This window comes from Mercenaria mercenaria, chromosome 7 (genome assembly GCF_021730395.1).
Source record: "Mercenaria mercenaria strain notata chromosome 7, MADL_Memer_1, whole genome shotgun sequence".
In the NCBI taxonomy this organism is placed as follows: Eukaryota; Metazoa; Mollusca; class Bivalvia; order Venerida; family Veneridae; genus Mercenaria; species Mercenaria mercenaria.
In genome coordinates, this window is record NC_069367.1 from 40,159,998 (window position 1) to 40,176,147 (window position 16,150).

General features: G+C 33.3%; 1 protein-coding gene and 1 long non-coding RNA gene across 4 annotated transcripts; one reads left to right on the top strand and one right to left on the bottom strand.

The window, feature by feature from the left end:
* The first annotated feature begins 2,419 nt into the window (after window positions 1-2,419).
* Window positions 2,420-10,783, top strand: LOC128558547 (glycoprotein 3-alpha-L-fucosyltransferase A-like). 3 transcript variants are annotated; one of them, XM_053548184.1, is made up of 4 exons: window positions 2,463-2,570; window positions 3,619-3,696; window positions 5,315-6,689; window positions 9,875-10,783. In XM_053548184.1, exons 3-4 carry the CDS (start codon window positions 5,761-5,763, stop codon window positions 10,206-10,208), a joined length of 1,263 nt encoding a protein of 420 aa, XP_053404159.1. In that variant the 5' UTR covers window positions 2,463-2,570; window positions 3,619-3,696; window positions 5,315-5,760; the 3' UTR covers window positions 10,209-10,783. The 3 variants fall into 3 exon arrangements, with proteins under 3 accessions (XP_053404158.1, XP_053404159.1, XP_053404160.1); XM_053548183.1 differs by lacking the exon at window positions 3,619-3,696 and having other exon boundaries at window positions 2,420-2,570; XM_053548185.1 differs by lacking the exons at window positions 2,463-2,570; window positions 3,619-3,696 and adding an exon at window positions 2,627-2,722.
* A 2,148-nt stretch (window positions 10,784-12,931) lies between these two features.
* LOC128558800 (uncharacterized) lies at window positions 12,932-15,636 on the bottom strand. The gene is made up of 4 exons (XR_008371928.1): window positions 15,448-15,636; window positions 14,668-14,834; window positions 13,465-13,570; window positions 12,932-13,112 (listed from the first exon to the last, which is right to left on the bottom strand). It is a non-coding gene; the product is annotated as an uncharacterized LOC128558800 (long non-coding RNA).
* Window positions 15,637-16,150: the final 514 nt, after the last annotated feature.

Consider the following 16,150-nt stretch of genomic DNA (forward strand, 5'->3'; position numbering starts at 1 on the left):
TACTTCCTTCTTCTTACTTCTGCACTTCTGACTTCTAACTTCCGAACTTCTGACTTCCAACTTCCTGACTTCTTACTTCCGACTTCCAACTTCCACACTTCTTACTTCCGACTTCCAAAGAGGGAAAGTTGGAAGTCAGAAGTGCGGAAGTTGGAAGTCGGAAGTCAGGAAGTTAGAAGTCAGAAGTGTGGAAGTTAGAAGTCAGAAGTGCGGAAGTTAGAAGAGGGAAAAAAGAAGTCAAGAAGTCGGAAGTAAGAAGTGTGGAAGTTGGAAATCAAAAGTCGAAAGTCAGGAAGTTAGAATTCAGAAGTGCGGAAGTTAGTAGAGGGAAGTAAGAAGTCGGAAGTAGGAAGTGTGGAAGTTGGAAATCAGAAGTCGAAAGTCATGAAGTTGGAAGTTAGAAGTGCGGAAGTTAGAAGTCAGAAGTGCGGAAGTTAGAAGTAAGAAGTCAAGAAGTCGGAAGTAAGAAGTGTGGAAGTTGGAAATCAGAAGTCGAAAGTCAGGAAGTTGCAAGTCAGAAGTGTGGAAGTTAGAAGCCAGAAGTGCGAAGTTAGAAGTAGGAAGTAGGAAGTCAGCAAGTTGGAAGTGAGAAGTGGGGAAGTTGGAAGTCGAAGTCGGATGTTAAGATGGGAAGTAAGGGAAGTTGGAAGTTAGAAGTGTGGAAGTTGAAGTCAGAAGTGCGGAGTTAGAAGTAAGAAGTCAAGAAGTCGGAAGTAAAAAATGTGGAAGTTGGAAATCAGAAGTCGAAAGTCAGGAAGTTGGAAGTCAGAAGTGTGGAAGTTAGAAGTCAGAGGTGCGGAAGTTAGAAGTAGGAAGTAGGAAGTAGAAGTTGGAAGTGAGAAGTGTAGAAGTTGGAAGTCAGAAGTGCGGAAGTTAGAAGAGGGAAGTAAGAGGTCAAGAAGTCGGAAGTCAGAAGTGTGGAAGTTGGAAATCAGAAGTCGAAAGTCAGGAAGTTAAAAGTCAGAAGTGCGGAAGTTAGAAGAGTGAAGAAAGAAGTCAAGCAGTCGGAAGTAAGAAGTGTGGAAGTTGGAAATCAGAAGTAGAAAGTCAGGAAGTTGGAAGTTAGAAGTGCGGAAGTTAGAAGTCAGAAGTGCGGAAGTTATAAGAAGGAAGTAAGAAGTCAAGAAGTCGTAAGTAAGAAGTGTGGAAGTTGGAAGTCAGAAGTGTGGAAGTTAGAAGTGCGGAAGTTAGAAGTAGGAAGTAGGAAGTCGAGAAGTTGGAAGTGAGAAGTGCAAAAGTTAGAAGTCAGAAGTGGGAAGTACGGAAATCAATTGTCCCTCCAGGGCTTCCATAGTTAAATACAATACTTAATTCTACTTGACGAGTACACGGCAGTGATAATCCATATTTCTACGAGGCGAATGCCGTGTCCAGATATAGATTACGACTGGTGTGCACGAGTCCAGCTGAATTTTGCATTGTATACAACGCTGATAAACTAACTAACTTTCGTACCATAATGAAAGGCGACGGAAAAGCAAAATCACTTCTTGCCTTACAACAGATATTATTAGTTCATATTTATTTTGATTGAGTGCGTTATCATGCATAAACCTGTTTCAGACACAATTTTCAATATGTTGACTCTATTGTTTTATTCCAAGTGCCGGAACAATAATAATCAGATAGAAAATGTTCTAAATAAGAAATAGAGTGCTTCACCACAAATAAGGATCGTGCCGATGAAACGCTTTATAAATATGGACTATATGGCTATTTTACTGTAAGTTTTAGATGTTGCTATATATGCTTAAAAGAACGTGAATGGGCGACATTCGGTGGGGTGGCGTTCGGCGGGGCGTCATAATGACGTTTGTCATTCTGTTGCTAACGAAATGGCATAAATCAGCCACCATATGAATGCGTATTAATCACAGCGTACAATACTGGTTTCTAGTGTATCGTTACATGATAGTATGAAAAACTATTAACTAGTTGAATTTATAAGGGTGTGAAGGCAGTGTCCAGCGTTCAATAACACTGTGGTATAAGCAAAACATTTTGAAAGGCAGAACCATTTGCGAAAGAAAAACAAGTAAAAAAGGGACTTTACAGCTTACTTCTTGAGTACGTGTAGCTCTCAAAGGCCTTTTAAAAGCAATTTCTATTTTTCTAAGCCGTTTATCGTATTCTTTTTATCGATTCTGTCTTAAAGTATGGTCATGAGTTTGAATCCACTTGCTTTACAAACATGTAGTTTATTACCCCGGTGAATGTTTAAGAAGCAAACCTTTTTTGCAACACGATTTCGAATAGAATTTGACTACCCGCATCTAATTTTCAACTGTTTTAAATGCTTATTTACGAGTGCAATTGTTTTTAACAAATAAGGCTAACACATTTGACGTTGAATTGTTTATAATCGCTATATGTTGTACCTGATACTCTTATCGGCCTGTAAAACAACGCATGTATTTAAATTTTCTTCCGTAGTGTGGATTTTATCTTTAACTTGTTGAAATGTTATCTCTACACTTGACAAACGTCTCTTTACAATAGTAAAACCAGATGACAATTTTCATCAATAAAGCTCTTTTACTGGACAATTCGGAGTATTCGAACATTAACAAGTAAGTTTTTTTTTTAAATTATCACCTTAATTTGGTTGATTGCTCAATCTCTTGTCGTCTTACTGAGATCGTATGTTTTAGATTACGACGTATTAAATGGAGAAATAAGCTTTTATTGCTGTTAATGGAATTACTACACGGGTATTACATTTGTAAGTCTGATTACCTGTTTCCACATTTTTATGTTTACACTATTTTGTCTGAGTTTATCGTTATCGTTAAACAGTTTAAATGGGACAGTTGTTTGTGCAATTTATTTACTCGATTTAACGTTATAAATAGACATTTAGATCAAATCATTTAATAACGAGAATCAAATAAACCGCCCTTGTTCATATATTTCTACCTGTATAACTGGGTATTAAGAAACACATTTTATTACATTTTATTATAGGTTTGTGTTTTTTATTGAATATAACATTACTCTTTACATATATATGTTTTTTTCCAAAAGTAGCCACAGTCGATAATTATATTTGAAATATAAGTACATTAATTATACTTTAAAAATACGAATAGCTTACATGTATTTTCAAAATGTATGTTGAAAATTGTCAATAGCAGTTTATTTAAAGATAATGAAATGCATAATTTATGCATACATTTAATGGATTTTAAATGGTGTGGGATTAATTGAACAAGCTGATCGATTCGAATGTTTAATACGCAGATTGCCACGTCACTAGATCAATAAACTACTTTCTATTTGTTTAGACTAATTTATGAAAGCCCGCTATAGATAAAGGTTTCAGTCATATTTCGGGAAGATATTGCGATACTCGAGGGCTTCGAGTAGAACCAAACGGTGTTCAAACATGGATCAACCGGCTCTGCAAAACCGCTGTTGAATAAAACATCTGTTGATTAAGTACGCATACTTCAAGGAAAATGGAAATTGATCAGCTCGTTAAACATCATTTTTGTTTTAAATCGAACAAAAGCTGTGATTCTATAAATTAAAACGTAAAATACATTAATGTTTTTGAAAAACGTTCTCTTTTCGATTTCTGTATTCAATGCGTCATTGATTAACAAAATCTATAAGCAGATCATTTGGAAGCAAAGCATCGAATGCGTCCAAGCAAAATAATAGCAGACTTGGTTTGATGCAGTCTGTTCACGAGAGGTAAACGTGCAACGCCCATCATACACCCCCTCCACACCCGCATTACACTCCTAGCACTGGCTTAAGCGCAAAAATGTGTAAGATGACCAAACATCATGACTTCGATCTTCGAAATGCCCTTGCCAATTTTTTTTGTCATAGTAGTGAAAATACTACCCTTTTCCTTCTTTCGAACATGCACAAATACCATCACGGGAACAAACATTAATAGAACATACTGGTATCTCATAAAATTATTCTATCAGTTCTTGACGTGACGAACCATGACGACAAATCATCTTAGCCATAACACTTTTTATAGTCATCTTAAATAGTTGTGTTGATATCATCTAAAAATATCAGTCACAAAATAACTGTTTTTTTATGTAAGCTTAATATTTGCTCATACATAAAAGTTCTGTGATATCCATGTAATTTTACATAAAGCTGATTTGATTGCATTAAGAAACCATTAAAAATTAAGTAACATCTAATAAATGTAGCAAATTGGTTAATAAAATCGTTTGTCCGATGAAAAACGAGGCATTTATATAATTTAGTGCAGTTGTACATGATGCGATGTTTACAGATCGCATATCCAGCCCGTTTAAGATAACGATTTAAAGTAAATTCCTCCGCTATCAGGATTTATCGGGCCATATATCATACAGTGACATACTTTTAAGTTTAAAGATGGCTCTATAATACTAGTAATCCTAATGTCTTTATCTGGCAGGTGAAACCACATACACCGCGTTGGGTCAAATGGTTTTTCAAAAGGTCGGTTCTTTGGATGTTTGAATATACTTGAATTTAACCGATATATTCCCTTTTTAAAGAACTAAATCAGATCTTTAAAAAATGAAATTAGGATTTGAAATAATGCCAGACTTTTTTTCTCTAAATTCCTCTTTAAGCTTCATATATGCATTTCACATAGTGCACTTCCTTGTTTTATAAAGGCTGTATATTATAGCCTCCAAATACCTGACAAACAAACGAACAGTAGCAGGAAGGTCCAGTTCAATTCAGACCCCATTTTGATCATATACTATATGTTGTCTAGTTTCTCTACCAAATAAACTAACACTTATCATGGCAAACGAATGAAACACGAATTGCGTATTTTTCAGATTGTAATGAATATTGAGAAAGTTGTATTTTATTCCGATAAATTGCCGGAGTTACGATTTGAAGCTTTTAATACTTTACAGTAAAGGGCTTTTAATATAAATTATTGTTTGTCGAAATCCTAGTTATCAATGGTCAGTTAGCCTGTAACCACACGTCTGTTTCACGTAAGATAACATTTTCTGTCCTGTTTATGAACTTGAACTGTGGCGACGAAAGCAGGTACAAAATATATAATTATGCTGTTATAAATGTCTTTACATTCTCTATAAACGAATTAGAACTGATCCTTTATTGTAAATACAATGTTTAACGTCTACAAAGACACAGCACTTACTGTTAACATGCTATAATAAATTTGCTTTAAAATTCCTAGCAAGCTGTTTGGTGCTCAAAATTTGATTAAAGCCTTTTTAGTCTAAATGTCTCTTCTCTTTCTTGTTCTTATAAAAAGACATTTAAGTTGTATGTTTGTCATGAGAAATACTCGCGCTTTTTTCTGTTTTAGGATAGACGCTTTCAGGCTCTGTCCTTGAAAACTAGATATTGGAGAAAATGATGAAGAATGGTAGAGGTTTTTCATTTCAACAACAAGCGCCTGGAGGATTGTGACGTGTATCATTTTAAAATATAGAAATCATTTTAACACTTCAGAGACAAATATCGTAAACAAGGAAACCAGAAATGCTTTTACTGGTATGACAGAAGGGTTAAATTATTTTCAATTACCGCAATTTCTACAATCATGCATGGTAAAAAACGACTAAAATTGGCTTCAAAATTTGCCGCAGAATAGTTTTCAATAATATATAAGGCCTGGCTGAAGTTTAAAAGCAAATTTCAAGTGAATTTTAGACACGGACACAAGCGTCGAAGCAGTGGTGCACTCAATATTGCCTGTGTGCTTGACTTACTGATGGAACTCTTTGTTACTCGCTGGTAGCAAAAGCCAATATGAAATTTAACAAACTCCAGAAACAGTTTATTTTTCTTATAGGATTGTTTTTGTTTTTAACGCTTGTATTGAATATGATTCCACTTTACCATGAGGCGACGAGCAATTTATTGAAGTCTGCGACAATACCGTTAGCTACAGTGAGGACTAATCATACGTATTTTACTAGAAATGTGGTAAAGAGAGAGAGGAGAGATATTTGGAAAGTAGTTCCAGGAGAGGACAGTATCGTAGATCAAGTCTCTTTCAATCCAAAGATTAATTCAGATCTTCCGCCGATGAAAATTCTAGTGGAGCATGGAGTTTCAGGATGGGGACAACAGGAAGGAAAAACAACTTTTATAGAACATGATTGCAATGTTAAAAACTGTGAACTTGTGAGTAACCCGAATCCTAGTGAGATATACGATGCAAGGATGTTTAAAGAAATTGACTTAAACAGCTATTTGGTTAAAAGTATGTTTAAAGAAACGATGCGAACTCCGGAACAAGTTTGGATTATGTTCGGGCTTGAAAGTCCAGAGGCTTCTCCCAATTATGAAGGATTGGACAATGTAATTAATTGGACTGCGACATACAGACACCAGTCTACCATAGTGACCCCTTACGACAAATGGGTGCCTTTTGATAGTATATCATCCAGTGTTGCTCAAAAGAACTCAAAGAATTATGCAGAAGGTAAAACTAAACTCGGGGCTATTTTTGTTTCAAATTGTGGTGCTTCAAACAACAGGTTGGAATATATTAAAGAGCTTAAGAAATACATGTCGGTGGATATATTTGGATACTGTGGAGATATGGAATGTAATAAAAACCCGCAAAATTCGTGCTTTGAAATGCTGCGGAGGGATTACAAATTCTACTTTGCCTTCGAAAATGCCAATTGTAGAGACTATATTACAGAAAAGTTCTTCATGAACGCCCTACGGTAAGAAATTATTTGGATACTACTACACAACAGACTTTTATACTTGGTATGCGAGATACGCAATGCATAATATATTGAACAAAACAGCTACCACTAATTGCCAATTTGCTAATACCTTAAAAAGTTATTAAATTTTAAAATACATTTTTGAAATTAAGCATACAAGTAGATCAGTTTGTTGTTCGTAATACTTCAAAATGTCAAAAATACGGATTTATGCTAAAATATCGGTATCATTTTATTCATTTTTTTACCTCAACCCACTTTTTAAAAGTAAAAAATACACATGAAAGTGTTCTTATAAAACGTATGAATATAATTCATACTAGTAAACAGATATACAAATTTTGACCTTTCACTAGAAAATGGTTAGATTTCATGCAAATTTCAAATGCTTTTTATCGATAAGGTACGACAAAGACGTTATTATATTCTTGTTGTTATTTTCCTTCCTCGTAACGTTTTTCGCTAGTTTGTAAATACTACATATTCAGTGTGTTTTTGTGATTTTCAAAATTAGGTTGACATCGTAAACTGAGTAATATTTTATGAATCTTTTTTTTTTAATTTGTTTAAATTATAAAATGTTATCAACAACATATTGTTCTATGATTACGCGCAAGTTTAAAAATGTATATATATAGAAAATATCACATAGTGGGTGAGCTGCGCTTAGTTCGGTATGGATAGCGTGAACGTGACCTGTTTTGTCGTGTTAATACAGTAAAGTTCTGCACGTTCGGATCAATGGTTTTCTAAAATGTAGAATTTGAATAAACCCTGGTTGTTTAAAAAGTTCAGAATATACTTAGAAAATTCGGCAAATAGAAAGATAGGCTCGTGTGTTACTTTTTTCCTAGAATTACTTTTTAAAATTTGAACCCAGCACAAGTTTTCATAATGGTCGTCTACGGAAAAATCACTAACTGATAACATTTTCACTAACATAACATTTCTACAATGTAGATTGCAATGAAACTTCTCACAGTCATAGATAAGGGTGTGGTCTATAATATGGTGAAATAAAACATGTAGCTCCGCATTCTTGTTTTTGAGATATTTGCCCAAGATTAAATAATTCCGCACACTGCACATTACTGATTATAAGACACCATTTGGAAATTTTAACGTGTCAAACGTTTTAATATCATATTTTATATTTTAAAAATAGTAACGTTGACGCTTTAATACATCTGCTCGTGGTTTGCCATAAATTCGGTAAATGATTTTCGTTTCCGTATACCGAGTCCAGGCTTTATTCTACGTTTCCCGGATAAATGACGTTACGCCGTAACTTCCGCTTAATCAAACTTGATACGAGTGTGTTTTTTGTTTTGTTTTTTGTTGTTGTTGTTTTTTTTATAAGGAAATTGTTCAAAAATTAATTACCATCTTTCCGAATGGTAAAATTCGTGTGACTTTTTTTAAATGTCAAATTGTTTAAAGCAGAGTCCGTATTCATTAAACTTTCTAGTAAATCTGAATTTTATACTTCGACGTCGAAATACTATTCTTATTTTTTAATTTCCATTTAGTTAGATTGTGCTGAAACTTTGCAAGAATATATGAACATGCTATAAACTATGTTAAGGCAGTTTAGATATGTACATTTCGTAAGTCAACATGCTTTTAAAGATGTTTATGAATACGGACCTTGTACTAATTTCTGTTTACAATTGAAAAGTCAGTGTAAAGATAACGTCTGTCTTAATGAAAGAAAACGCATTGATATTGTATATACAGTCACAAAAACACTTCATTTTTGCATTTCTCTACAAACCGTAGTACGGATAATCGTTGCGCAAACATATTCTGGTCAATCAGTCTATTTTAAGAAAGCCAATTACTACGAATTTCAGAAATCCCAGAAGGTATTCAGACCCATTAGACCTGTTTTTTGTTTGTTTTTTGTTTTTGTTTTTTTTTAATGAGAAAACACAAGATATACTATATTGTTACAGTCACTTAACATGTATTCTGGCACATTGGTATTTATTTAACTGTTGTATCATGGATGAGCATACGCGGTATGATCTTGTTTTGAAAAGTGGACATTTAAATCTTTCATAAATAAGTTTTAAGTTTTTAGTACGTCCTGTTTGCGCAGCAAAAGAATCTTACCTTTTCACGGAGGCAGCTTGAATAATAATAACAGTTAAGCTGTAAAGTTTCAAGTAAACCAAAATTAAATAAATCTGTTTGTATTACACAAAAGATATAAAAAAAGATAAGAATATAAATATAAGTTGAAATGATTACTCTGTTATTACCTTTTACATTTTTTTACTGTTTAATACATTACTTTTTATCTCAGCATTTAAGAAGGCAGGACTTGCGATATTACAACATTAGTCGTGTCATCAGAGACAATGTGAAAGTAACAATCTTTTATTAAGAACTTAATCTGTTTTGTTTAAGAAATATATAAATACATGTACATGCATGTTGGATAGGAGAAATTTCTATTAAGGTTTATATATATATTATATATCGAAGGCTAAGTGCGAAACAGGTGTTACCCGTATGAAATGAAAAATGAGATACACCATTTTCATGTTCTCGAAATCTTCCACGGAGAAGCTCATGCATGTATTGACATAATGACATACATTATATTGCTACCAATTTTTTTCGACTGTTTTTGCTAGCAATTATTATTCGAGAGTCGGTCTTCCTTACATTAAATATTTACAATAGCACAACACCAGATATTTTCTTAATCAATTGGCTATTACTTCTTTTAGTATAGACGTGTAAGGAAGTTCTGTTTAGGCGAAAATTACATTAATTATTGAACATTTTGACTCATCGTTTTCAGGAATTTGATGAAAGAACGATGATTTTCAGAATATATAGTTTGGGGAGACTCAAATCAAAAGAGACTCATAATATTGTTTGATTAATTTGTGACTGTTAACCTTCTATCGTGGGTTTGCGAATCTCGCAATAGGCGGGCTCAGAAATAGCACGTACAACTACTTATATAGTTCAGCGATAACTTAATTTAATAGTGCGTGCGTACGTGCGTGTATGCGTGCGTGTTCAGACCGGTATATATACATGTAACTAAGTGAAATCATTTTGAAATCACGAAATATTTTGCACTCTGAACGTAATAGACAAAAACGTTAGGATGTTATGATCTTACATAAATAGTTTGTTTCATTATTCTTTCTTTATTTCAGAAATGATGTTCTTCCGGTTGTGATGGGTGCTCATCCAGACGACTACAAGCGAGTCGCCCCTCCGGGATCATTCATACATATAGAAAACTTCAAAGGTCCCGAGGACCTTGCAAAATATCTTTTGAAAGTTGCAGCAGACGATACCGAGTATAATAAATATTTCCAATGGAAAGAAACTGGGACGTTCATTGACACCAAATTCTGGTGCCGCATTTGCTCAATGCTTTGGGACCCGAACAGACCGAGGTTATCAGTGTCAAACTTGAACGAGTGGTGGAGAGGGGAGGGTATTTGCATTGGCCCAAAAAGATGGGATAGTGTTGATCTAAAGTGATTCTAGCTTTTTGTTTATATACTGCTGCGACACAATCTTTAATAAAACTGTGTTATCAATATTTTTGCTCAAAATATAAATTGATCTTAAACGGAATAAGAGTGCTTGCTTATCATAGTAGTATTTATGACCTATTGTGGAATAAGAGTGCTTGCTTATCATAATAGTATTTATGACCTATTGTGGAATAAGAGTGCTTGCTTATCATAATAGTATTTATGACCTATTGTGGAATAAGAGTGTTTGCTTATCTTAATAATATTTATGACCTATTGTGGAATAAGAGTGCTTGCTTATCATAATAGTATCATAATAGTATTTATGACATATTATGCACAAATTTCATATTTGAAAATATGAATGATAACTATACAGTGTAATAAACATGATTTTAACGATTATAAACGGTACTGTTTGTATGTATAGTATTTCCAATCTAATTGGTTTCATTTACTTATCAACTCTGTTATGTACTATAACATCTTTTCATTTCCTTTTTTAAATGTTACAGTTCTTACAAGCATAACTTCTCCATTAAATACTGAGTGATATTTAAAATTATCATGGAAATGTTAGTTTGTTTTGTTGTTATTGTTTTATTTTTCAGTAAATAAGCAGACAAATTCACATGATGCAGTAATGCAAAGGCAAATCTTTTATTGACAGTATATGTCATATATTTATAACAATTAACTTATTTAAAACTCTTTCATCAATTGACATTTAGAACATTCTAATTTGAATAGCTACTGCAGATCTAAATTTCAAATTCTATTAATTTTACAAGAGTTGTTGTCCAGTATTTTACTGTTTTAAAGCATTCTAAAGCTGTTTTCATATTTCACTGTGTGTTTACGTTGACTATTCAAATTGAAAACCAGCGCTGCATACTAGTAACTGGCATGAATTCGAACCTTAAGACATGTATTCAGCCAGTAAATGAATCAACCTTAGCTCAGCAGTGAAATATGTTGTTTCCTTTATTCAGTACACTAGAAAAAGTCGGTTCCTTTAATGTATATTAGTTGTATATTGGTCACTGCTTTTTATGTACAACACAATAGTAAGTCTTAATGTACTGAAGAAAATAGGAAATTAAGAAAAAATAACCAGAATAAAAAAGGTATATCAGAATAGCGAATAAAAATGCAAAGAGTAACTTCTCCAGCGAAACTTTTGTCAACAAAACGGGGGAAATTTGAATCCGTTACGCTATCAATTACATTTAATAGTCGCGTCAACATTTCATTTGTTTTTTAAAGCATTATTTGATTATTAAGGTTCAACCATTGTAATTGGTGTATATGCCATTTCGTAATAAGACCAAGTTACCGACTTTCGCCTATACAGCATATAGCTTAAAGTTCCATAAGGCCTTAAATGTTATGTTAAAAACAGTTGGAAAAGGATACGTTTTCATATTTTAATTGATACTATTCTTACATTGTAGAAACAGTGCTGTATTAGGTAGTTGTGTGTGAGCATGCAGGCGACTGCAAACGAGGTACCCAGGTCATTTAAGTGGATGTTACTCGAGCCATAGATTACTGGTACACAGCTGAAAACATGTTATACTCTCTCCCAGTTTTGTTTATACGGGGCACTTGGTCCCTTTTATGGGCCGTTAGAGCTAAAATAGAAAAAAAAACCTTTAAATAACTTCTTCTTATAAACCACTTGATGGATCTTCATCAAACTTCGCCTGTAACATAATTTTTAATTTCAATTTTAAGATCACTTTAATTTGTTCATACTGGCAACATTAAATAACAGGTTTCTATTATGAAAAATATTTTTATCTATATTTCAAAAGTTGAAATTAATCCGTACAAAATAAGTCATACAAAAGGAATAAAAAAATCAGTTTTATTGTCACAACGATGGTTTAATGAGACAGGTAAGCTGGGTTTTTTTCAACAAGATATAGGAAAAACATGCAAGTTCACTTTCTATGGATAAGACGTTGCTCTCCAGTCAGAAGAGTTTCTGATGCGAAAGAGGAATAACTCAACATTCTGTAGAAGAGATTGTATGGAACGGTATCTCCGCTTTTAGAAGATAATGTTCCAATGCGTTTAACCTTTAGCCTGCTGGCTGCAAGTGATTATGTCACTGCGACCAGTGCACACTATGATCAGCCTGCACATCCGTGCAGTCTGATCATGGTCTGCACTGTTCACCATTCAGTCAGTATCCTTTGGTAAGCACCCCTTTTAACAGTTAATGGTACTGTCCAAATTCAAAGATGGCCAAGTTCATTATAGAAATTTAGCAGGGTAAGGGATAAGAACTGGATGAAGCGGATAATACTTTTTATAGGGATAAACTTTCAAGTAGAATTGACATTTCATGTGAAAACGTGTAAATTAGGACGAACATGCCTAACATCAGAGTTTTATATTGTGCATGACATATCTATAAAACTACCACTGTTTGGCTTCTAAACATATTACTCTCATAGTTTGGGGAAAAAAACTAGGAGTTTTGCAACAGAACCGGAATTCAATTGAAGCTTTTGTTTTCTGAAATAGTTCTTAAGCAGAAATTCAAAAGGTGCAAAATGATTAAAAAAATTTTTTTTAAAAAAAATCATTCTGGTTTAATTTTCTTCAAGAAGCACACGCTTAATTTTTTCTAGTGTGGCATTTTACAGCAAAGAAACTAAAATACTCATGCAAATATATGACAAATATAAACTATTTCATATGATAATATTTATTGTTTTTATGGTATGAGACATATCAACAGAAAAATGACAACAATGATAAAAACTCGGGTTATCACAAAATACGGGTACACTCGGGTCAGTCAGCATACAACACGAAGAAAACGAATACAAAAAAAAGGATTGGAATATTGGAGGTTCTACTGGCTCTGCGGGCTCTGTTCGATTGGCAACTAAATCTGAAATAGAACAAAGGAAAAATATTAGCCGTGTGATCGATGTCGAAAATCTATGGAAAAAAAAAAGTTTGTAGCCAAAGAAAATTGCTAAAATAAACTTTGTCTTAAGAACTATTGATTATTCAGCGCAGAATAAATACTTAAATACTTTTTGCTCAATGGTAATCATATGAATGGTAACCATTTTTGCCAAAATGCCATACTGCCTTTTGTAGACGAGAAAATAGTCAATACAGCCTTTTGTAGACGAGAAAATAGTCAATACAGATAATTGTCCGAAATTTATGGCTTCCAGTCTTGACATATCTGATAACTTTTATCTCAAACTGAAGCAACGATATTGTAAACATACCATAATTAACCCTGGACGATGGTGATTGGTGTGGTGCTAGATGTGCTGTTGAAGAGGTTTCCGTTGAACAGGATCAGGAACAGGAACAAGAACCCAATCAGGTACACTGAAATAAAAAAAATGAATAGTCTCCCTTTAACATAGCTTCGTGTATATAATTGATATCCAATGTACCGACTTTTAATTAAGCTAGGTTAAGATTTATATAATACCAATATAACCATCAAGAAACTGATTGAATTTGTTTTAAAATCTCGCTACATTTGTGTCCTACTGAAGCTTTAAACACTACTAATCATTTAAACTACAGCAAACATTTTATTTTTACTGGAATTGCAATCGTTTTAGAATAAAAAAACAAAATAGTTTGTTGCGGGCCATGTAACTACCATCTCAAATTGCAATTTTACAAAGTTAACATATTTAATTTTTATATGCTTAGACCAAATTTTACTTCTTATATACAAATCATAAATATTGAAATTCTTCCTTCTCAATTCACTAATAATGTATGCATATTTATATCAAAATTAGTAGATATCAATAAATATCAAATCTTAAAAACTAACTAGCAAGTTTACTGGTAGTTTTAACTTGAATGATAACTTTGTTTATAGAAACACACTTTCATTAAAACACACATAATAAATATGAACATTATGAGAAATAGTCAATGCATTAACTATAACTGAGTGACCGCTCTGTATATTCTAATAACTAAAGTAAATGAGTGCAAACTTCCATAAACTTTGAAATTAAATGAGTCAAGTCTGAGATAATTGCAGGATATTTCATTAGCAAAACGCATCGTTATCCTCTATATAAATATCCCAGTGTTCGCATGTTATTTATCAATATTACTATCCCACGAAAAGCGGTGTAATACTTCTTTATTAAATAAAAAAGACGGAACTGCATATATGCGCATCTCTGGTTGAAACATCTTTTCAGGGAAAAGGTGATTTCATCGAAAATGATATAGTTATTTGGTACTAATAGTATATTTTAATAAGATAATTAATGGTACAAATCAGTCCTAATCTATCTAAGACATTTATAGCATTATTGAGCAGGTGCAAAAAAAAACTCGTTGTCCATTTGTTTATTAAACAGTTTTTGAGAATATGTAACATTTGCTATATAGGAGTTGGGAGTTTTGCAGTTAGATTTAGATAAAACTAAATAATTCGAAATATCACTTACAGAAAGATCCATCTCCAATTCCACCCGCACTTTGTCCTTGTCCGTATCCATATGCCGGCATGTAGGTGTATCCGCCAGAATAACCGCCGTACCCGTACCCGGCACCAAGAGCTACACCGATGACTCCGACGAGAGCAAAAAGGGCAAGAGCTGTGACTTTCATGTTGCTGAAAATAGAATTGATCTCATATTCTAATATGCTTGTCTATGTTAAAACACTCTTACGCTTGAATGACGTCACGTTAAAGTGTGGTGACGTCAAAGTTTTTGTTGCGACAAAGAAACAGCGCTTCTATATTTTTTCTACTGTTTTAAATTAAGTGCATATTAGAATCGAAATAATTTATAGCAAAAGAGTGTTTTAACACTATTTATACACTCGGGCGGTACTACGTTGTACAAATAATTTCCGGCACTCGGACTGCGCTCTCGTGATATTATTACGCCCGACGTATGACCATCCATCGTGCATAAATAGTGATAAAACACTCTTTTGCTATAAATTTTGTCTTAAACAACTATATCTTAGACACATTTTGACCTACAAAAATATTTTTTTTTTGTAGATCTCTTTAAGTTCTGATTTACTTAAATAGCCTTTAAAAAGATACAAGCAAAATTTCCGAGTGTGTCCATGTAGTTTATTTTATTAATTAAAATTAGAAGACGAACTATGGAGTATACAAAAATTGTCTTCTGACTCAAGTAAGAAAATGTTTTGATAATTTTAAACAAATATTATTATATGGTAGAAAATCTTAAGTAAAATGTTCAACTTACCTTGTTGACTGACGACTACTTAGGAAATAGTGAAGAACAGAAGATTTGCCCTATTTTTATAATGCCCATGCTATGCCATTTCCTGGTTAGTCTAGACATCTTCCGCGTTACCCGACTGAGTTCGGGATATTCCGTGCTTGTCCGTCACTGCTCGTTAGTGGTTAAACTAACATCTGATTGGTTAGCATGTTCGGCATAAACCGTCAAGGTTTACTATGGCCGTCGGCTGCCTCAAACTTGAAACATGTTGCGTAAATGTGACGGCTTCGTACTGTCGCCATTGGCATCTTTTGTGTATTGAAGACACAAAAATTGACAGTCAGAAATTTTAAATTTTAAGTTGTGTTTATTTAAATTAATAAGTAAATCAATAATGCATTTATAATATCCAGCCTGGATATTATAAATGCATTATTGATTTACTTATTAATATGAATTAACAAGTGCTGTGTGCGGTAATGTTCAAAAAGAGACTATGAAAAAACCACCACAACGCATAAAATCAAAATATCATGATTAATTTATATCAGTGGGTCTAAACTGTACAAGCACAACTGCAACGTCTTAAAAAAGGGTTTTGAACTTTATCAATATTCAAACAAAGAAGAGTGGCGGATAAGAATTACTTTTATTAGTCCTGTATTTGAATGTTAAAACAGCATTATGGAGCTTTGAAAGTTTAAATGATCATGCAACAACCGAA

Coding starts and splice junctions, on each gene's coding strand:
- LOC128558547 (XM_053548183.1), top strand. CDS start 5,761: ATGAAATTTAACAAACTCCAGAAACAGTTTATTTTTCTTATAGGATTG. Junction 6,690..9,874: donor TTCTTCATGAACGCCCTACG/GTAAGAAATTAT, acceptor TCTTTATTTCAG/AAATGATGTTCTTCCGGTTG.